Genomic DNA, 21,394 nt, shown 5'->3' on the forward strand with positions numbered 1-21,394 from the left:
AATACACAGCATGCCAGGTGTGAGAACTATGCACGTGTTTATTACCTGTCTCCCTTCTTGCAGAGGGACCTACTGCCTGGTGCATGGTGGAGACTCAGAAGGTTTTTGTTGAATGATTGATGAATGGAACTAACGTTTGGCTTCGTATTTGACTACACTGAGTCCTCTCTTACAATCCCAAGATAGAAATAACCTGTTTCGCCTTGATGATGAGAGCTTTATATATCTAATACCTCCTACCCCCGCATTCCTCCCCAGCACTCACGCGTGCCATGTGAAAGAAAACATTGAAGCAGGCGTAACCTTTCAAACCGTGTGGGCCAGTCTCCAGACACCCCAGTGAGGACCAGTGGGTGAAGCAGGCCGTCCCCGCCGAGGGCAAGGCAGAAACTCCACTTGGGGTGGCCAGACTCAAAGCTTCGAGATGGCAAAGCTCTCGCAAGGCTTAGACGGATGCCAAGATTCAGCCTGAGACCCAAGAGGAGAGAGCCGGCTCCTCTGCCTGTCGCGGCGGAGGGTCTCTGAGCCGGGGAAGGGCAGCTCAGCCACCACAGTGGACAGTGGAAGGCGCACCCTTCGGTGCCTCGTGCCGGGGTCCCCACCTTCTCCTGAGCAGCAAACACTGGTCACCAACACCCAGGTCTCTTTTGGCGGTTGCATCTCTCCTGGGTGGGAGTGGTATGCACCAGCCGCCCCTGGCGCCCACCCCAATCCAGACCACAGGAGGTGGCGAGAGCTGCAGAGACCCCAAGCCCTTCTGTCCAAAGGGATGAACACTCCCACTGCAGGAGGACGAGGGTGGGGAAGGATGCCCGGAAACCGGGCAGGGAAAGACCCCCTCACTGTGCAAATATTAAGTGTCATTGTTACCTGCTCCCAATGCTGTGATGTTTGGGGAAAGTCCCAGCTGCTTCTTTAACTGGGTTCCTGAACCTTCCTGGCCTCCCTTTCCTCCCAGCCCGGCCTCACCGCCCTACTCCTGTCTCTGACCTCACCACCTTGGATCCCAGGTAGGACAAAGTCTTTGCCCTCAGGAAACTGCAGCTCTGGTGGAAGAGAAATAACAAAGAAATAAAACAGCGCTGCAGGGCTTCCCTGGTGGCGCAGTGGTTGGGAGTCCGCCTGTCGATGCAGGGGACGCGGGTTCGTGCCCCGGTCCGGGAGGATCCCGCGTGCCGCGGAGCGGCTGGGCCCGTGAGCCATGGCAGCTGAGCCTGCGCGTCCGGAGCCTGTGCACCGCAGCGGGAGAGGCCGCAGCGGTGAGAGGTCCGCGTACCGCAAAAAAAAAAAAATTAAAAAAAAAAACAACAGCACTACAGATTGTGTGACAGGATGAGTTTGGATGTCAGGGGCGCAGAGGGTGACACCAAACTCTCCACGCAAGGTGACCTCTACATGGAACCCTGAAGGATGCTGAGGGGTCAGCCAAGTGGTGGGATGGGAATTGGTGGGGGAGTCACTGGAGACAAAGCCAGAGTGAGAGTTCATCCTAGAGAGATCACTTTTGCTTCCATAAGGAGAACAGATGAGAGCAGACAAAACTAAAAAGGATCATTGGATTGGGGGCTAGAGGTTGGTCAGGACCTCAGTGGACACCCTAAGGCTGTGGGTAGTTTAGAATCAGCTTTGCAGGTTCAGAAACTCAATTCCTTTCATACCCAGAGGTAAGAGTGTCATATTTAGCAAATAAAAATATACCTAGCTAAGTTGGAATTTCAGATAAATAACGAACAAATAATTATTATAAGTATGTCCCCAACATTATGTATGTATCCCATCTAATTTAACTGTGTATCCAATATTTCATCAGTCACTCTACCAACGGTGACAGCCCTCAGGACTGACTCATGTGTACCAAACTCACAGGGGGATGATATAAACACACCAATTTATTAATTTACAATTGTGGGCAGGGGTAAAAATATACTTCTGTTATTCAGATTCTCCTTTCTGGAAAATTAAACCAACCCAGAATACTGTTTGGTGAGCATGGAATGACAGCAAAGGACATGAGAAGTTTAAAAGGACATTTCATCTCAAGGCATGGAAAACCCTGGAGAATTATCCTGGCCTCACAGCATAGAATCTTCTTTGATGGTAGAATATGCAAGTTCCCACAGGAGAAGGCCGGTCAGGGACTGCTAAGCCTTCATGTCCAGCCTCCTCTGGCCTGTCCTCCACGTGCTCTCAGAGGGGCCTTCTTTTCAAAGTCTCAGGGCTCCCAGCCAATGACATATATCTCATACTCAGATTACACACTTTTCTTTTAAAAATGTATTTCGTGGTCTTTGCATCCATTTATTTGGCCTTCTTAAATCCATCTAGAATAATGAGGTAATCTCGATTCAGAAATCACTTCGGAAACTTGGGGTACCCATATCCAAGGGGTCCCTTGCTCTTACTGATTTTTATCCCATGACATCCTCAAATCCGATCCCTTCTTTCCTTTTTTTTTTAGTTGTGGCATGCATGCAGGATCTAGTTCCCCAACCAGGGCTTGAACCCAGGCCCCCTGCATTGGGAGTGCGGAGTCTTAACCACTGGACCACCAGGGAAGTCCCCAGTCCCTTCTTTCCATCCTCACTGCCACTTCCCTGACCCCAGGCAGCATCTTTTACGTGGATTTATGCAGCCTCTCTGTTGGTTTATCTGAATCCACTTTTGCCTTTTCTGGTCTATTCTCTACACAACAGCCACATAGAGTCTTTTAAATGCATAAATCAGATTCTGGCACTCCCTGCATAAAACCCTTCAAAGGCTCTCCATCGCACTCAGAAAAAGCCCATCCGTTAGGTACATCCTTTTTAGGTCTGGCCTATGTCGACCTCTGACCCTTCATCTCCCCCTACTTCACTCCCTATAGTTTTGTTCCTAGTGAATTTAAGGTTCTTTTTTCATCACGAAAGAATTCAGAGACGAAGCAGGGAGGTTAAGAAAGTAAAGTGAGAATTTATTTAAGCAAGAATACCGTCTCAGAGGGAGTGCGAGCAGACAGGTGAAGAGCTGCTGCCCGGGGTTTCTTTGGCAAGCCAGTTATGAAGGGCATACAAAGGAAGGGGCGGAATATTCACTGGGGAAGGAGGAGTTCGGGGTTCGTATTCCCTGATTTTCATCCCAGCTCCACCTTCCCGAGGGTAGGAGGGATTTTTGTCCTTATTTAGCTTAGATGAGAATTGTCATGGCGTCGGTGCATGATGGGTACTTCTGTGAGGCTAATTTTATTGTAATGAGGGCATAATGAGCAACAGGTTACATTTGGACGCAAGAGATTCCCGCCTTTCCTCATCTTTCTTTGTATGCTTCCAGGACACTTATCACTCAGAATGTGTGGTTGCCTGTCAGTCTGGAGGTTCCTGTTTTCCTTTGTCTGCCCATGGACCCCCTGCCACCTGGCCCCTGCCCTTCTTTCTCTTCTCATACCTAGCTACCTGCCTGCTGTTAACAGTTTTGCCTTCCGTCATTTCCTAGAATGGCCCCGGTCCCTCCTTTTAGGGTCTTCCACAGCCGCTCACTTAACGCTTCTCTCCTGTTAGGTTCTGAGTAGTGCCCAGCACACAGCAGGCGCTAAATAACTGTCTAAGAAACGAAGGACAGACACCCGCATTCTGCCCCGAGCTCTCACCGGGGGAGGGGGGCGCTCCCGGTTTTCCGTGTGTGGAGGTGGGCGAGCATTCAAAGCACAACTCCTAGGAGTTCCCTGATCGTCTAGTGGTTAGGATTCCGGGCTTTCGCTGCCCAGCTGCGGGGGGTTCAACCTCAGGTCGGGGAACTGAGATCCCGCATAGCCCGCGGCGTGGCCAAAAAAAAAAAAAAAAAAAAAAGATTCAAAGTGAAATTCCCTTGCGCTCCCCATTTCCAGATTAAACTCCTCCTGGCCTCCGTTCTGGGGCGGCCAGCAGGAGTGGGGGGGAGGGGCGAGCCCCCAAGAAACCGCTCCGTCTGACCCAGCGTCAGGAAACCATTTCTGGGACCTCAGCACGCAAAAAGACAGGCCGGAAGTCTACCTCGAGCCCGCCCTCGAGCTGTCATTGGGTGGGATCCGAGGAAGGGGAGGAGACCCGGCCTAGTCCTGGTTCATTATTGACTAAAAACCTATGCAGGCGGAAGGAGGGGGCTGAAACTTCGCTTCCTTCTGACTCTTCATTGGCTAAAAAGTTCGGCGTGTCCCTCGGGTTCTCATTGGCTAAAAGAGTAGGCGTGTCTTACAAGCCTCCAGGCCCCTCGCGGGTTGGTGGAAGAAACAGGTCCCTACCCCGCCCCTCGAGTTCCATCCCTCCTCGTTTTAAACACGAAGTTGAGGGACGGGCTGTCGTTTACCCCGAGCCTCGGGGCCTCACCTCGGGGGTGTGCTCCCAGAGGCCTTCGAGCCTCGCGGAACTCAGGGATTTAGACAAACGCGAGCGGGGAGGAAGCCCGGAGCGATTCCTTAGCGGAACAGATCAGGCTAGGCCTCTAGGAGCTTGGGGAGGGACGGCCCGCGGCGGGCCCGACGAGACTGGCAGAATGGCGGCGGCAGACTGGGGTCCGGGGGTCGCCGTCCCCGTGGAGCTGCGGCGCGAGCGGCACATAGTGTGTGTGGAGTACCCGGGCGTGGTGCGCGACGTGTCCAAGATGCTGCAGACCCTGGGCGGCGAGGAAGGCGTCTCCCGGGTGAGGAGCGGGGACTCTCCGGGGAGGTCTGAGTCGTTTGACTACGGCCGAGGGGCGGGACTACCCTGGGATGTGAGGTTTCCTTGGCAACGGAGCCCAAAGTGGGCGGGGATTTGCTTCAAGACCCGCCGGGCGTGGAAGTTAGTTTAGCCCTGGGATCAGAGGGGAGAGGGTGTCCATTCCATCCTATCGTTACTGCCATGAAAAGACCTCAGTTGCACCGACCCCCCCCCCCCCCGCTCCCCAGGATGTGCTGGGCTGCCACATCCTCATTTCACAGAGCAGAAAACTGAGGTATGGGGAGATTAAGAACCGTTGACCTACAATGAGAGGGGGAGGAAGGATTATGTTATTAGTGTTAAAAGTAGTAATAGCTAACAATTTATTCTGTACCAGCTACATTTCTACGTGCTTTACTTACATTCAATTCGCATTAGAACCCTGCCAGGTAGGAACTGTCATTGTCCCAGTTTTACAAGGAAACCGAATCAGCTTGTTCAAGTTCACCCAGCAAACAGTGGAGCTGGGATGAATTCTTACCTTGTGCAAAGCTCTATGTAAGTGACTTACATGCACCAGATCTTGAAGTGTCTCTTCTTTAGAGAGTCCTTCCTTGACTGCCCTTACTAAAGTGGCTGCTAGCAGCTAACCTCTAATTCCAATCTGAAATTATGTTTTAATGTGTTTATTGTCTGTCTTGGACCTTTGGCTCTGAGACTGTAAACTGTATGAGAACGGGACCTCCTGTGGTCCTAATATCCATAACGGTGCCTGCTTCTAAAATACTCGTCAAATGCATGATTGAATCTTCACGACAATCTAGTGAGTTAGGTACCATTATTATTCCCATTTTTCTAATAAAGACACAGGAAGAAAGGTTGGGTCAAACAAGCCCTTACATGGTACAGTGGGAATTTGAACGCATGCACATCTCCCTCTGAAGTCTGAACTCTTAATTCTGCTTCCTCATCCTTTATGAATACTGAAAAACCTTGAACCTGTCATTAAGCACAGGAGGCCAGTAGAGGCCCAGTCAGTCATGTTTTCTTCTTTTATCCTGACTTACTTTACGGCGGCATTGACCAGGACCCTTACTCCTGCTAACGCCAGGGATGTTTGGACACAGTTACAGTGGGACCCCTTTGGGAAGAGACTGGTCATTCACTCATTCCATTCCTGCTTCTTGTGCACCTCCTCTGTGCCAGCCCCACATCTGGGGTCATTCCCAGCACAGCAGTCTCATAGACCTGTTTCCTGACAATAGGGGCTCTTTTTTTTTTTTTTTTTTCCTGTGGTACGCGGGCCTCTCACTGTTGTGGCCTCTCCCGCCGCGGAGCACAGGCTCCAGACGCACAGACCCAGCGGCCATGGCTTACGGGCCCAGCCGCTCCACGGCATGTGGGATCCTCCCGGACCGGGGCATGAACTCGCGTCCCCTGCATCGGCAGGCGGACTCTCAACCACTGCGCCACCAGGGAAGAGGGGCTCTTTTTAACCTTCTTTCCCTAGATGCTTCCTGAGCACCTGCTGAGGGCCAGGTTGTGTCCTGGGTGTTGGGGAGCCAGCAGACCAGCAAGTAGATGACCTTGGCCTAGTTAACATTGTTGGTGCTGCCACACGCTCACAGCTGACACTTACCGTGCCCCTCTTACCCCATGTGGGACAAGCATTCCTCTATCGATTACACATTACCATGATTTAGGTGCCAGGCTAAGTGCTTTACATATATTTCCATTTATTCATTGTAACAATCCGATGACTAGGTACTGTTAGTATGTCCATTTTAAGGAGAAGGAATCAAGGTGTGGAAAGGATGAGTCACACTAGTCAGGGCTAAAGTGCTTGTTATTTGTTGGTTTCATCTCCTTTGGACCTCGAAACTTTTGTATATATGAGGGTGAATGCCAGGACCCTTTGGGGTGGGTAGTTCCCAGAGAAGAAGCCCTAGACAAGTCATTCAACTCCCACCCAGGCTCTCCACGGCAGACACGGGGGTGACACCTCCGTGAAGTGCTCCCAGAAGAGTAGGTGGTTACCCGCACTGACCTGTCACTCGAGAGACGATGGCTTTACTTAACTGACAGTCACTGTCTCCAACTTTACAACCTCTTAGAAGGAAGAGACTGTCTTCATTTTCCTTACCAGATAAAAGCTAAGATACTTGGGTTTGAAAAATGAGTCTTTTGGGAATTAAAAGCTCAGAACGAAACGGAAAAATCCTCCTGGCCCTTCCCTGGCCACCTGGGTCGCCGTCGGGCTTTCACTGAGGGAGGAGCTGCCGGCTGCTTTGCTGCCCCCTGCTTCACTCTGTCTCCTTTGACCTCCCGCAGATCTATGCAGACCCCACTAAGAGGCTGGAGCTGTACTTCCGGCCCAAGGACCCCTACTGCCACCCCGTGTGTGCCAACCGCTTCAGTGCCAGCAGCCTGCTGCTCCGGATCAAGAGGAAGATGAGGCGGCAGAGGGGGGCGCCGGGGCCTGAGGCTCCCCCCAAGGTCACGTTCGACATAGAGAGCCTTGGCATCGTCTCCACCGTTTACAAGTTTCAAGGTAACTGCAAAGCATTCTTACCGCACTGGGTTATTTCAGGGCCTGCGTCCCTCGTGCCTGCAGGAGCTGCATGGGTCATCCGCACGGTGAAGGGGGCCCGGATATGCCCAGGTGTGAGGGGAGTGGCAGAGCGCAGGCCCTGTCCAGGAGGCCCTGCTCGTTGCTGCTCGGTTTTCTGCATTCTTAAGAGAAGCTGGAATTCTCTGAGAAATCGCATTGTTAAAGCCGCTTTATGGGGCCAAGTTAAAGTGGTCCACAGGCGTCCAGTTTTCAGCCCCACCCCCGCCCTCGTGTTTGGGGATCTTCTTGGTTTTTACTGCTGCTTGTCTTGCCGACCCTCTGAAGCCTCCCCAGATCACCTCAGCCCCTTGGAACCTCATGTCCTTTGAACTCTCAGCCAACTGGATGTCTCCCGTGGGGTCCTCAGTCGAGTTTGCTCCCCACAGGGAAGCCCTGGGAGGAGGCGCTAAGGCGTGGGGTGGAGTGGGGGAGTTGTGCCTGCCTCAGCCTCCCTCGGCCTCCCTGTCTGTGCGGTGGGAGCCCGGAGTTCCTCAGACCCTCGTGGAAATTCAGAGAGATGATGCCCGTGTGCCGGTTCGCACACACGTATGGTGCTTGGCGAATTACTAACAAGCCTCAAGAGTATCTGTAGTTGCGGCTGCAGTTCTAAGATAGAAACTGAAGAGAATAAAGACCAAAAAGGAGGAGGGGGATAGAAAGTGTAACAGGGCCTGGGATCCCACAAGTGGGGCATTTGGAACGTCCACCATTCTGGTGGAAAGTGGTATTCACCAAAGCGGGCCGTCAGTCCCGGGACGAGGCTTCCCAAGTGATCCGTTTCTTCCTCTCTCTAATTGAGCCAGTACCTCACCACTCAGTGTGTCCCAGCCCAGCAGCACGGGCCTCACCTGGGAGCTTGTTAGAAATGCAGCACCTCAGCGTCTGCACTTAGCAAGACCCCAGGTGAGTCACGTGCACGGTACAGTGTAAGAAGCGCTGACCTAGACTTTATCCTCACATACCAGGTAACTCCCCGACCCCCCAAAGTAGTATTTATCCAAGCGACTGGGCTGAGTTCCCAGAAGCGACTCGGACTTATTGTTTTGGGTCCTGCTACCATTGCCCGGCAGCCTCCCCTGCGAGGCCCGCTCAGCGCACCCGAGAAGACGCGGGTGCTGGTGCGCGGCAGCTGCCAGGGCCTGGGCGGGTGCACTAGTGTGTCCGCCGTCTGTCTACCTCTCTTCCCAGGAATGTCCGACTTCCAGTACCTGGCCGTGCACACGGAGGCGGGTGGCAGGCACATGTCCATGTACAGCAAGGTGCTCATGGTCAAGCCCGAGAAGGAGAATTTCTTCCACCAGGAGCTGCCGCTCTACATCCCCCCGCCCATCTTCTCCAGGCTAGACACCCCGGTGGACTACTCCTACCGCCCAGAGACACAGCACCGGTAAGGACCTCCCTGTGGCCGCCGCCCCGCAGCATCGGGGCTCAGGGCAAGGGCCCTGCGCTCAGAGGGCTGGACTCTTCCACTCACGGGTCAGGTGGCCGGCTTTACTCAGGCCCGTGGCCCCAGCAACAGAGCAGCTGGTGACAAGGAGCCCTGACCAGGGGTGTCAGGAACCAGCCCTGGTCCCCGCGCCCCACCCGGAGGCCTTGCTCAGGGCTGTCCTCACACCACAGAGTGTGAATCAGGATGTTGCCTTTGAACTTAGACCCCTCCCCAAAAGCGTGTACCTTGAGGTGTGGAGAGACAGACACCCCCTGCCGCAGGAGCCCTGGGAACGAGGTCGATATTTTTTGGAGAGCAACCTGGCAGAATCTATTACAGTTTTAAATGTTCTTTCCTGACGTCCAGGCGGCCTGTAGGAATTTATCCCACAGTGACTGTCGCCTCTGTGCCCAAAGATACACTGACAAGAACGTTTTCTGGTTGGTTGTGGGCAGTAGCGAGAAGCTGAGAGGGCCTGGTGTGGTGAGAGAGCCCGGGTGGGCGGGCGCCCGTGTTCAGGTCCTGGACCTGTGACCCCACATCACAGGCCGGGCAGGTGAGCCCCGACCTCCCGCGCCAGCCTCCCCGCCTGTAACAGGGGTGATAATAATAGTAACAGTACTGCCTCCTCGGCATTGTTAGAGGGCTGAATGACTGAGGCTTTTGGAAATACTCAGAACACTGAGTGCTGGGCAGAGTTTGATAAAGTGGATAAGTGAGTGATCAGTCCACTAATAGGGATGACGTAGTTAATTAAACGACGGCCTGTCTGTGCCAAGGAAGACCGCACAGCCTTTAAGAAAGCGGGCTCCATGGGCCAACGTGGCTCGTGTCCAGAAAGCTTGCTCTAGGAAAAGCAGGTGTTAGAGCAGACTCTGTGCTATAAAAGTAAACTGGGTGATAATGGAAGCCTGGAAAGATGGGGAAGTTTGGGCCCAGAGCAGTTATCTGCAGGGGGGCGGGAGGGCGAGAAGCTTCTCTTCCCTCATCAAGTATTTCCATCAACGAGTACTGACCGCCTGTCGGGACCCCAGGCTCCCCTTGGAGCCAGTGTCAGTGGGGACGTGACAGGCGGCTCTGTGCAGGGCTGGGGGCTGGGGAGCCGGTGGAGCCCCAGTGAAGGATGAGTGGGCGATGGGAGCCTGCGGGCAGGTGTGTGTCTTAAAGGAGATAAGTGGGGAGTGGGCTGTCATGCACAGTGAGTGGGGTGCGGGAGGGTCCTCGGGGGAGCTGACCTTTGAAACAGACCTGTGTGATGACAGAGCCGGGCAGGTGAAGATCCGGGGAGAACGTTCCAGACCAGGGGGCTGGCACATGCAAAGGAACAGTCGGGGGTGTTGCCCCCGAAGCGCAGAGAGCTGAGAGAGGGGTGGGGTGAGGGTCGCACGGACCCCAGAAAGGAGCTTAGATTTTATGCTAAGGAGAAAGGTGTATTGTCCCCTTCCTTTAAAAAATATATCCGGGGGAGTTCCGAAAGGAGAGAGGAATGTGTGACGGACGCCCACTTACGTCACCAGCCTCAACTTTCTGCTGCTGGTTTCACCTCCCACCACCTCCACCCCCAGCATCACAGCGCGTCTTCCAGAAACAAGTGTGTGTCTCTAACCGGGAAGGACTTGGTTTATTTTAACGTAGCCATAGTGCTGTCATCAGAACGAGCAAACGTTAACAGTGTCCTTCACGTCATCCAGGGCCCAGTCCTCGCTCCGTTTCCCCGTTGCCTCAAAAGTAAGTCGAGAGCCAGACAAGGGTCGATGTCTCTCAGGCCAGTTGAGTCCATAATGCCACCCCCCCACACCCTTTTTCTGACAGCAGGAGTAAATTGTGCTTGTTAGAAAAGACCAGACATTATAGAAATGTATAACTGCAAGGAATCGGTTCCATTCCCTCCCTGCTGAAAACCCTAGTGTGTGCAGTTTTCCGTGCGTATGTTATACTCATTATGAGAGTTTCAAATTTTTTAAATGTACATGTTTCTGAAATTTGAAACTTATTTTTCCCCCACAAGCATTTTACTCTTACAGTCAGAAACAAAAATATGTAGAAGAAGGAACTAGAGGCACCCGTCCCCCGCCCCACATTGCCGGCCCTGATGCTGGATGGCAGCGTCAGAGTCACTTCTCCGTCCTGTAGGGCCAGCAAACAGCTGTCTCCCAGCCTCTGGGAGGGGGACAGGGGTGGAGGGCCGGCTGCCCTTGAACCCACAGGCCCTGTTTTTCTCCCATGTCGTTTATCGATTTTCGAGCGCGTGGAAGGAACCTGCCTTTTCTCCCAGGGCTGCCATCGATTTTTCTGCTCTGATGGCCCTCATGGGTACCAAGGACTGGCAGAGAAGGCCTGGCCCCCGCCTTGCTGGCCTTCCTGGGTCCAGGGGGGCTGAGCTTCCTATTTGGCCAGTGGGCAGAGGACAGGCTGGGACGCTGGCCTGACGGGGGTCCCCACTCCTTGAGGCAGTTAAGGGGGGAGGGCAGGCGGCCCACGCCCTGCTGCTGCCTGGCCCAGAGGGAGTGCCCGGGGCTTTCCTTCGGGGGTGTCTGGGGCCTCGGGGAGTTGTCTTGGAAAACAGGATCGTGCTCAGGATGGTTTCAAGTGGAGTCATGTTGTTTACAAAAGACACAGGTTTGATCCCGTCTTTGTAACTTTGTTTCCCAATGTGAAAAATCACTTTGTTGTTCTTTATAAATATGCCGATGGTATGTACTCATGTAGAAAATTACGGTAAAATGGAAGCAAATTTAAAAGGTATTAATCACCTGTGTGACATCCAGGACATACTCTGCAATGCACTGCAGAATAATTGAGAGGGTTTGGGGCGGGGCCTGGATGGCGTGAAACTGGCCCTGTGACGGCAGCTGTGGAAGAGGATGGTGGGCTTATGGGGGCTCCTTGTACTGTTCCCCCTGCTTTAGCGAAGCTGTGATGTTCCTGACGTCCCACCTCAGAGGGAAGCGCTCTGAGCCCCCTAGGAATCGTTGACCCTGTGTGCTCTGTGCTAACAGCTGGTGGCAGAGCCCCATCCCCCCCCCTTTTGTTTTTGGCCGCACTGTGCGTCTTGCGGGATGGATCTTAGGTCCCTGACCAGGGGTCGAACCCAGGCCCCTTGCAGTGGAAGCTCGCAGTCCTAACCACTGGACCTCCAGGGAGGTCCCCAGAGCTCTTCTTTTAGCCTCTGTGACGAGAGCGTCTGGTAGTATCCGTCCTCCCTTCACCGCGGTATCGTTGAGATGCTTCCGAGCAGGACGGAGGTTAGCGGCCCCGCCAGCCTCCCTGGGCTCAAGTCCCAGCTCCATCACCTCGAGCTCTGGCTCGAGGCAGGTTTCCAACCCCTGTGGCCTCAGTGACTTCATGGGAAATGGGTCCTTCCTCGTAGGATTGTTTCGAGGGTTAGATAAGTGACTTGTGGGCGTCAGTAAGCACAGCTGCGCTCTGGCAGCTGATCGGTGGTTCCCGTGTGGCCGCCCGCGCCCAGCTGATTCCACTGTCCCTGCCCTGATGGGCATCTGGGCTGTTTCCAGCTTTTCACTGGCTGGACGGTGCCGTGCACGACGCGATGCAGGCCTCACGGCAGAGGCCCTTCCCCACACCCCAGCCTCTGGGACTCTTGGCCTGGCCCTGCTTCGGAGCCTCTCTGAGCTGACGCGGACTCGTTGCCCCTTCTTCTCCTGGTCATCAGCCTGAGAACACAGGCGCCTGCCTTCAGTGGCCGGGGCTGAGATCCGCTTCTCACCCAGATTCCAGGGAAACGCACCCACACGTGGGCTGCCCGTGTCCAGCGGGCCCACGCCTGGCGCTCCCGCCCTCAGCAGCTCTCTGCTCCTAGGGAAGGCTACAACAACCCCTCCATCTCCGGGGAGAACCTGATCGGCCTGAGCAGGGCCCGGCGCCCTCACAATGCCATCTTCGTCAACTTCGAGGGGGATGAGGCACCCGAGCAGCCACTAGAGGCTGCGGCCCAGACCTGGAGGAAGGTGTGCACCAACCCCGTGGACCACAAGGTGGAGGAGGAGCTGAGGAAGGTGAGCCCTGCCCCCCTGGCCACACCTTCACTGGCCGCACCTTGTCTTAGGCTCATTTATTAACACATGGGAACTCTTCACCTCCAGATGTGACGTCTAAAGCTATGCCAGTGTAAGCCCTGCCCTCCCAGAGTTCAAAGTGCTCCTTAAAACTCATAAGAGGTCCCTTTGGGATGGTAAACGTTGTCCACATGTGACCTCGGCGTGGAGCTCCGGGATTCCGGAAGCTTTTGTTCATCCAGCCCTTGGCTGCAACACATCAGATGGGGCACCTGGTGCGCACCAGGCCCGGCGCTTCCTCCCCGTTAGAGCCGGGCTGGACGGGGGCGCTGGGCGGAGGCGGCCTTCTGCCTTACCCGGGCTTGCAGGTTCTGGGAGACCCAGGCCAGGGGACTCTGGTCCTTGTGTCGCCACAGGTGTGGACAGTAGGTTCTCAGCACATCACTGCTGACCAACCCTTGCCTCTGCCCCTGTTGAACTTGACTGTCCCCTTGGTGCGGGACGGGGGTGGGGTGGGATGTTATTTCTTAAGTGGTGGACACCTTGTTATGTTTCTAGCAGTCGCTAGGTCGGGGGGACATGGGGGCCACTCTCCAAGGCCCCTCGTTGTCATCTGGACACAGCCCAATCTCCCACCTGGCTCGGGGCCGCTCCCACCCTGGCCCTCCCACTCCAGCCCCACTGGCCCTTCACAGCCCTCCCACTGGGAGGGGGTGGGCCGTCCCCTGCGGCCTTCGTCACATCCCGGCTCAGGCCCCTGCCCTCTGGGGCTGCTCAGGGGCCCAGAGCTCCGGCCCGTCCCCCTCCTGGCCCTGCTCTGGCTCCTTTGGTCCTCTGCCTCCCCGCTGCCCTTTGAGCCGCCTAAGGACAGGGACAGCGTCTCTCATGGTCATTTCAGGACCCCCAGGCCCTGCAACCGCACTTGACACGTGCTGGGCGAGCAGGGCGCTTCTGAGGGCGGGACGAGTGGGCGTGCGCAGAGGCCCCTCCCCACCTGCCTGGCCCCTGCTCCCCCCACCCCCACTCCTCTCAGGAAGGTCCTCTGGGGCCAGACCGTGCGGGGAGCCTGGGGCAGGCGGGGAAGCTGCGGGTGCTCTTCTCAGCCTCTGCCTTGACCCTCCAGCTGTTTGAAATCCGCCCCATCTGGTCACGTAACGCTGTCAAGGCCAACATCAGCGTCCACCCCGACAAGCTCAAGGTCTTGCTGCCCTTCATGGCCTATTACATGGTGAGTGCCCGCCCACCACGCTTCCCACCTGTGCTGTCCTGATCCCTGACGTGCCTCAGAGCCCCAGCAAGGGCAGGCGGCCCTGTCCCAGCAGCTGGAGGATGGCTTCTTAAAGGGATTATACTTTGTTTTTTGTGGTGCGCGGGCCTCTCACTGCTGTGGCCTCTCCCGTTGCGGAGCTCCAGATGCGCAGGGTCAGCGGCCATGGCTCACAGGCCCAGCCGCTCCGCGGCATGTGGGATCTTCCCGGACCGGGGCACGAACCCGTGTCCCCTGCATCGGCAGGCGGACTCTCAACCACTGCACCACCAGGGAAGCCCGGATTATACATTTTTTAATGGCCTTGTATGGAGAGCTTTCTAAGGACCAGGCCCTGGGTTAAGTGCTATGTGCATAGCATCCTTTCTTCTTCCGTGGGGCATGGCAGCAGGGTTTGGACCTCTGATGTAGAGGCTCGGCTCAGATTGGCGACTTGATGGGCCAAGATCCTACAGCCAGGGAGTGGCAGAGCCCCCTGGGGACCCCGGCCTGTTTGGCTGCAGCGCCTGGGCCCCTAACCACAGTGCCACCTGCCTTCACGCATTCTCCCTGGGTTGAGGGGCGTTCAGTGGGGGTCACATGCGCCGTGGACTCAGTCCAGGAGGGATGGAGATGGGGCTGTCCTCACTGAGATTCCCCAAGGTGCTGTGAGGAAGAGCTCCTGCCAGCCAGGGGTCCAACCTGGGGCGGCAGACGGACAACGTGACCGTGACCGTGATGGCCAGGAGGTGGGGGGCATGAGACGGGCTCATCCCTCCTGGGCTTAGACCCGACATCACAAAGCTGCTGCCTGCCTTTCAGCATTGGCTTTCTGGACACAAGGACCTCGGGAGCACTGTTTGGGGACAGTGCCTCCCATCCATTAGCACAGTTGTGACAGTTCTTGAGCTCTTTCTCTGTGCCGGGTACTGCGGTGAGGGCTTCAGGGGCACCGTCTCATTTAATCCTCACCAAGACGCCATCTGACTGGAAGACCAAGGCTTGGAAAGGCCAAGTGACCTACCCGAGGTGACCGAGCCACACGTGCGAGCTGGGGGGCAGGGTTCCAGAGCCTGTCCCCAACTCATGGGGGTGTGGTGCTGCCCCGTGTGGGCAGCCACCTGGGCCTGCAACTGAGGGGGGCTGGGGATCGGCCTTGACCACACTTCGCACTCCCGCCCTTTCTGTCTCCAGATAACAGGCCCCTGGAGAAGCCTGTGGATTCGATTCGGGTACGACCCCCGAAAACACCCAGACGCCAAGATTTATCAAGTCCTTGACTTCCGAATCCGTTGTGGAATGAAATACGGTAAACAATTACCGAAACCCTTGCTTTCCTTTTCCCTTTATCGTTTTCTGTTTCCAGCGTTCTCTTCTGTAATAAGAATATATCCACGTGGAGAGGATATATTCCCCCCTCGGTGGGACTGTTAGGGACAGAGTAGCGCAGACACGAGGACCCGAGATCTCGTCCTGGCTCCTGTGGTGATGCTCTAGTGGCTACTTACAGCTCCTGTGGTGCAGGCCAGGCATCCCGTCAATCTCCTGTCCCCGGCCCGCGGTGACCCCCCCGCACACAAAGCACCAGGACACGGCGGCTCCTGTCACTCCAGCGGGGGGCCTGAGTCCCCTTCTCAGGAGCCGCCCCAGGGAACCCCGGTGCGCCTGTGGCTGCCAGAAGGGGCTCTGTGCCCACCCCACCTGATGCGCGCCCCCCTCCGGCAGGTTACGCCCCCAGCGACATGCCCGTCAAGGCCAAGCGCAGCACCTACAACTACAGCCTCCCCATCACCGTCAAAAAAACGAGTAAGGGGCTCAGGCTCCCTCTGCGGATCAGGCGCTGGGGAAGATGGGCGTCCGGACGGCGGGATGGGAAGGGGCTTCCCGAGGAGGTCACTCCAGGGCACTGCTGGCCCGCGCACCCCGGGGAGGGAGGGCGGGAGAAACACACCCCCGTATTCCAAACCCTGCCGTGGTCCCCTTGCAGGCAGCCAGCTCGTCACCATGCAAGACCTGAAGCAGGGCCTGGGTCCCTCCGGGTCGGCCAGTGCACGCAAGTTGGCCTCCAACAAGTACAAGCTCAAGGTAGGTGTCCCCTGAGCTGCCTGCCTGGGTGAGGGCGCGGGGAGCGGCGGCCCCTCCCTCGGGCAGGCCCAGGACCCCTCACACAGCCCCCAGCCCCGCCTGTGACGCCAGGAGGGGCTCCGACTGAGGCTGCTCTGCCCTCCCTGTGCCTTTACGTGACTCCCACCTCCTGGGACAGCCTCTGGGCATGGGTGCTGGGGACCACCTGGGCACGTCTTAGGGAGGGGCTCAGATGCCAGCAGCCCCGCGTGGCAGCCACAGGGCTGGTGAGCCTCAGGCGCTGTGGGCCTGAAGCCAGAGCGGACCGTCTGCACCCTGGCCGCGGGCTGGCCGCGGGCCTCCCTCACAGGCTCAGGCTCTCGTTAGCACAGGCACGCAGCAGGGGCGGCGACTCCTGGGGCCCTTCCCGTGCCTGGCCGACGTGAGCTGCTCCAGGCTCGGGGCGAGGCTGGCAGGGTGGCCCCCTCCCTGGAGTCACCTGCCTCGTAGAGGGGGTGGGGCGGCTGTCTCCCAGCAGTGTCAGGTCTCCGCTCCTCAGGGAGGGCCCGGACCCTCGCCAGAGCAGCCGTCCTCCTCCAGGACTCTAAGATAGGCCTTTATCCCCACCTCTGGAACTGGCCTGCAGGGCCACCTAAGATGACCGAGCAGTGGAAGAGAGCCGTGCGGAGGGCCCTGCAGGGAGGCGCCGAGGCAGAGCCCAGCCCCGGCCCCCGGCGCCTCACGGTCCCAGGGCCCAAGGGAGGGCCTGGCTGCTTCGACCACCCCTCGACGCCTGGGGAGTCGCGGCTCGTTGTCTGCACACCGGCTCCCCGGCCTGTGGCCCATCTGCCTCGCCTGAATCTGGGGAGAAGAGCCAGGCCTGCCAGGTCCTGGGAGCAGGATAGGCAGCCGCCCTGGGAGACGCCCCGTGGGAGCCACGGCATGGGGCTCTCCTGCGCCACCCGCCCCCGGGGACGCTCCCTCCGACCTTGCCGTCTCTGCCCTCCTTTGCCAGGACTCGGTCTACATCTTCCGGGAGGGGGCCTTGCCACCATACCGACAGATGTTCTACCAGTTTTGCGACTTGAACGTGGACGAGTACGTACGTGTGGGGCCCTGAGACGCCGAGGTGGGGACCGTGGCTCTCGGGGTCAGTGCAGAGAAACCAGCCGGGGACTGAGGTGTTTCCTGTGACTCTTCCACTTCACGTCAGCCTTAATCTCTCAGCGAGAAGGCCGGCCGCCTGGGAGTCCTCTGCCCGGGCTCGCGCGGCCCTCGGGAGTGGCTACCCGGGTGCGCCTCGGGCCGCACCTCTGGGCAGCTGGCTGGGCTGCGCGCAGAGCACAGCGCTGGGCCGGGGTCTTTGCCTTCCTCCTCCTTTGCCCGCATGGGGGTTCCTGACGCGGTCCCCAGGCCCTGGAGTTGATCAGAATCCCAGAAACCTTTAAGCCAGTTGTTCCTAGTGATGTTTAAAAACCTGGGGGATGGGTGCTGGGGTGGGAGGAGGCGGGAGCGTGTTAAACCCAGCCTGGAACCTGGTGAACGCTCAGGCTCTCACCAGGCAAGTGGGCCGCGGCACACGCCCGCCTCGTGTGCAGGGTGGGGATCGGGGCCCCAGCTCGGGGTGGACCGCTTTCTTGACGCCCTTCGTGACCGAGCTTCTCCCTCGGGATGGCGCTCTGAGTGCTGTTTTTCTGAGCACGACCCCAGCTCTGCCAGAACTGCTTCCTGGCACCTGTGGGCAGAGACCCCACCCGGGAACTCCGTCTCCCAACGCCAGGCTGCAGGAGATCATTCACCGCAATGACGGCGCTGAAAGTCTCTGCACAGAGCGGGACGGCTGGTGCCTCCCCAAGACCAGTGACGACCTGAGGGACATGATGTCCCTCATGATCCGGCACACCATCCGCTCCAAGAGGCCTGGTGAGAGTGCTCGGGTGAAGGGAAGCCCTGGGTGCTCTGGGCCCCCCTCTGGGGCCCAAGCAAGTGTCGTCCCTAGTGGACCTGCTCCCCAAGAAATTGCACCCAGGTGGGAGCCTCTTGCCCTGACAGTGGTGGGAGGGGGGCCTTCGGAGCCAGGGCTCAGCCCTGGGGGTTGAAGGCAGGAGACGGGCCCAGAGGGGTGGGGCTGGAACAGAGCCAGTGCTGCCAGGGGGGCCGCCGCTTTATGCCCTGACGTCACCCTGCATCCTCTGGCCACGTGTGGGCACGTTGCTCCTGTCTCCCCTGGGAGGGCAGGGACGGCGGGGCCTGGGCTCCTGTCGCCCGGCACTGCCTGCCCCTCCCCAGGATGAGCATCCCCGCACGGGGTGTGAGCAAGGGGAGTGAGCCCTTGCTGCACTGCAGGTCTGATGGGGCTGGGGGAGAGCAAGCGAAAGGGCCCCTCTCGGGGGTTCCTCCCAGGCTCGGGGAGGGGGCGTCCCAGACCCACCAGCCCCTGTGGAGCTGATGGGAGTAGGGGTTCTCAGCCTCCTTTAGGACACAGCCCCCCTCTGAGAGTCCAGTTGAGAAAAGCACTGACACAGAGCCCTGCACACTTCTGGGGAGTCCACGGGACCCATGAGCTGCCCGAGGCTCCTCCGGGGAAGAGGTTTTCAAGGCCCTTGGCCTCAGTGTTCCCTGAAGTGCTTTTTCAACTGGAGTCCCAGGTGCCCCAGCCATCCTGCTTCCCAAAGCAGCTTCTCTAGAGCTTGAGCCCAGACACCCGTATTTGTAGACAGGCCCCCAGGAGCCGAGGGCCTCTGGCTGAGACCAGCGACAGCTGGTGTGGGTGCACCCAGGAGCCAACGACGGGACACACACGGCCTGTCTTTTGGCCCAGCTCTCTTCTCCAGCACAACCAAAGCTGACGACGGGAAAGAACAGCTGACCTGCGGATCTGGGGACGAGGACGCAGAGGACGCGGAGGACGAGGACGACGAGGACGACGAGGACGACTTCAAGCCGTCGGACGGGAGCGAGAACGAGATGGAGACGGAAGTTCTGGACTACGTGTGATGCAGCCCTGGGCTCCAGGCTGGGCCCCCCGAGCAGGCCTGATGAGGGGCCCAGGACGAGCCGGGCCCTGCTGCTGCCCGCAGAAGCCAGAATGTCCCCAGGCGGCCCCGCTGAGGAAAGCAGCCGGTACGGCCGACCCTGGGTGCCCGGGGCCATCCCGAAGATGGTGCCCCGGCTTTGCACAGCCGTGAGCCAGCCCGGTGTCCCTCGGGCTGAGCCAGCGCCCAGCGCCTCCCTCTGGCCGAGACCAGCAAGCGCTGGAGGTGGAGATGGTGCGGCGGGGGAGGGCCGGCCCTGGCTGCCGCTGAGGCAAAAGGACGGGGCGAGGAGCCTGGTCCGTGGTCACAGGCGGCCAAGTCTGCCATCGTGTCTGGACCCCATCCATTTGGGGTAACCTGGCAAAGGGCAGGCCCAGCTGGAATTGTCCGTATTAAACACATTTTCCCAAGGAGCCTTGGTGTCTCAGTGGGGATGTCAGCCAGAGAGGGGTTTCCTCTTGCCTCTGGGCTTGGGCTCCGCGCTGGACGTCGTTTGTCCCTTCAGTCGTTCATTCAGTGACCTCGGGGTGGGTGATGCGGGGGTGGCTGAGAACAGGCCTGATGCCCCTCGGCAGGTGGGCCAGGTGAGAGCAGCCAGGAGTAACTGCAGCCCCGGGGGGCCCTACAGCCTCACGTTCATCCCTTCCTGTTCCAAACGGATGTGTTCTTGAGAGGCTCACGGGAGACAGACCCTGTCTCAGGGCTGCCTGGTGTGAAACCAGAGGTTCCCAGGGATTGCAGGGTCCCTGGTGGGCTGAACCTGCCCTCCCTGGGGAGTACCCCCCCACACACTGCCTGAGCCAGAGACGAGCCCCGTCACCCACTTCCTCAGCCGGCGGGCTGGGCCACAGACTGTGACCACAAGCTCCGAAGTCAGACAGAAGCCCCTCCCACGACAGCTCAGAAACCCCAGTGGCTCACAGTTGGCCTGAAGTGGTCAGTCCTGGGAACCGGCCTTGTAGAGCTGAGCGCCCCGACGTGCCTGTCGCTCCCACTGGGGGTGAGGTGCAGCTGCCTGGGCCTTCCCCCTTCCCTCACCTGTGTACCGCTTTCACTCAGGCCGAGGTCTCTGCTGGTGGATCTTAGCTGTGGCCGGTCCCACTTCTTAACCATGCTGCTAACCGCAAAGCTCAGAGGGAGAAGGTCTGGGTTCTGGCCCCCTCTCCCGGAAGCCGCCTTGGTCCCTGTGCAGAGCTGAGAGAGGCATGCCGGGGGGCAGGGACACTCCATTTGCAGCTAAGCCCCACCTTACCCAGAACCTGCCTTCTATGTGCCGAATTGGACGGGCTTCCCAGGTTCTTGAAAAGGATTCAGGGGTTCCCTACTTAGAAACCGAAATACCTACACACACCCCCTTTTAAAAAGCATTTTATTATGGAAAATAGCAAATATACACAGAAGTTCTGAGTATTGTATAATAAGCCCCTATTTATCCATCATATGGCTTTACCAGTTACCATCCCATACTTCAGCGTGTGTCTAACACATCAGGACTTTTTGTTTTCAAAACACAGTGACGCTGTCATCACACTTAACAAATCAACAGCAACTCAGCTTCGAATGCGCCCATCCAGTTGGGAGGCACCGATGTCTGCTGGGTCCCTTTAGTGACATGAGCACTGACTGACCAGCAGATTCGGGTGCTGTCAGCCTCATCCACTGGCCTCATTTATGGCTCCACAGCGATGACCAGTGATGACCAGGGGGACGCTTTTAGCTTTGTGATGATCTGTTTCAATCCGTTGCAGTCATGCTTTTTGCTGCCCTACTTGTCTCATGTCTGGCCTGAGAGCAGCCCCGGGTTGGGTCCTGTGTCCTTCGACGCACCCTCTGGTCTTCCAGCCTCCTTGCTTCCAGCCACCGTGATGGCCCAGGCTCCTCCACTGCATTTCCTGTCTTAGATCCAGCCTAGCCGTTGCTCCAGGGTGCCACCTTCCTTGGTGTGGAAATGGTGTTTAGACACCCCAATCTGGGCACCAGGGGGTGCTTGTTGCTCCTGGGTTTTCTTTACCTCTAGGGCTTTGGATCACACAGCTAGGAAATGGACACTTTTTTACCCCCCAAAAAATAATGTTATGAGTTCATATAGATATCTCCCAATGAAAATGTAAGATTATAAGGTTTTACTTCTCTGCGCAGCATGTGGGATCTTAGTACCCCGACCAGGGATTGAACCCACACCCCCTGCATTGGAAGTGCAGAGTCTTAACCGCTGGGCCGCCAGGAAAGTCCCTCTCTGATCTCATTCATTTCTTTTTCCACCTATGCTGAAAATCTTACACCGCTAGCATAACTACTTTTTCTCCTGTAACATACATATATTTTCAAAAGAGAAAATATAATA

General features: G+C 57.5%; 1 protein-coding gene across 3 annotated transcripts; it reads left to right on the plus strand.

Annotated features, from left to right (window-relative positions):
• Positions 1-4,281: 4,281 nt before the first annotated feature.
• On the plus strand, positions 4,282-19,501 carry GTF3C5 (general transcription factor IIIC subunit 5). 3 transcript variants are annotated; one of them, XM_029203612.1, is made up of 11 exons: positions 4,282-4,650; positions 6,981-7,200; positions 8,449-8,647; positions 12,510-12,705; positions 13,829-13,933; positions 15,146-15,260; positions 15,677-15,757; positions 15,939-16,036; positions 17,031-17,113; positions 17,796-17,938; positions 18,732-19,499. In XM_029203612.1, exons 1-11 carry the CDS (start codon positions 4,504-4,506, stop codon positions 19,010-19,012), a joined length of 1,668 nt encoding a protein of 555 aa, XP_029059445.1. In that variant the 5' UTR covers positions 4,282-4,503; the 3' UTR covers positions 19,013-19,499. The 3 variants fall into 3 exon arrangements, with proteins under 3 accessions (XP_029059445.1, XP_029059446.1, XP_029059447.1); XM_029203613.1 differs by having other exon boundaries at positions 18,837-19,496; XM_029203614.1 differs by lacking the exon at positions 13,829-13,933 and having other exon boundaries at positions 18,732-19,501.
• The last annotated feature ends 1,893 nt before the right edge of the window (positions 19,502-21,394 follow it).

The sequence above is a fragment of the Monodon monoceros genome, unplaced genomic scaffold (genome assembly GCF_005190385.1).
Source record: "Monodon monoceros isolate NGI ecotype Baffin Bay Population unplaced genomic scaffold, NGI_Narwhal_1 Super_Scaffold_5, whole genome shotgun sequence".
NCBI lineage: Eukaryota > Metazoa > Chordata > Mammalia > Artiodactyla > Monodontidae > Monodon > Monodon monoceros.

Coding starts and splice junctions, on each gene's coding strand:
- GTF3C5 (XM_029203612.1), top strand. CDS start 4,504: ATGGCGGCGGCAGACTGGGGTCCGGGGGTCGCCGTCCCCGTGGAGCTG. Junction 15,261..15,676: donor CCGTTGTGGAATGAAATACG/GTAAACAATTAC, acceptor CCCCTCCGGCAG/GTTACGCCCCCAGCGACATG. Junction 16,037..17,030: donor CCAACAAGTACAAGCTCAAG/GTAGGTGTCCCC, acceptor CTCCTTTGCCAG/GACTCGGTCTACATCTTCCG.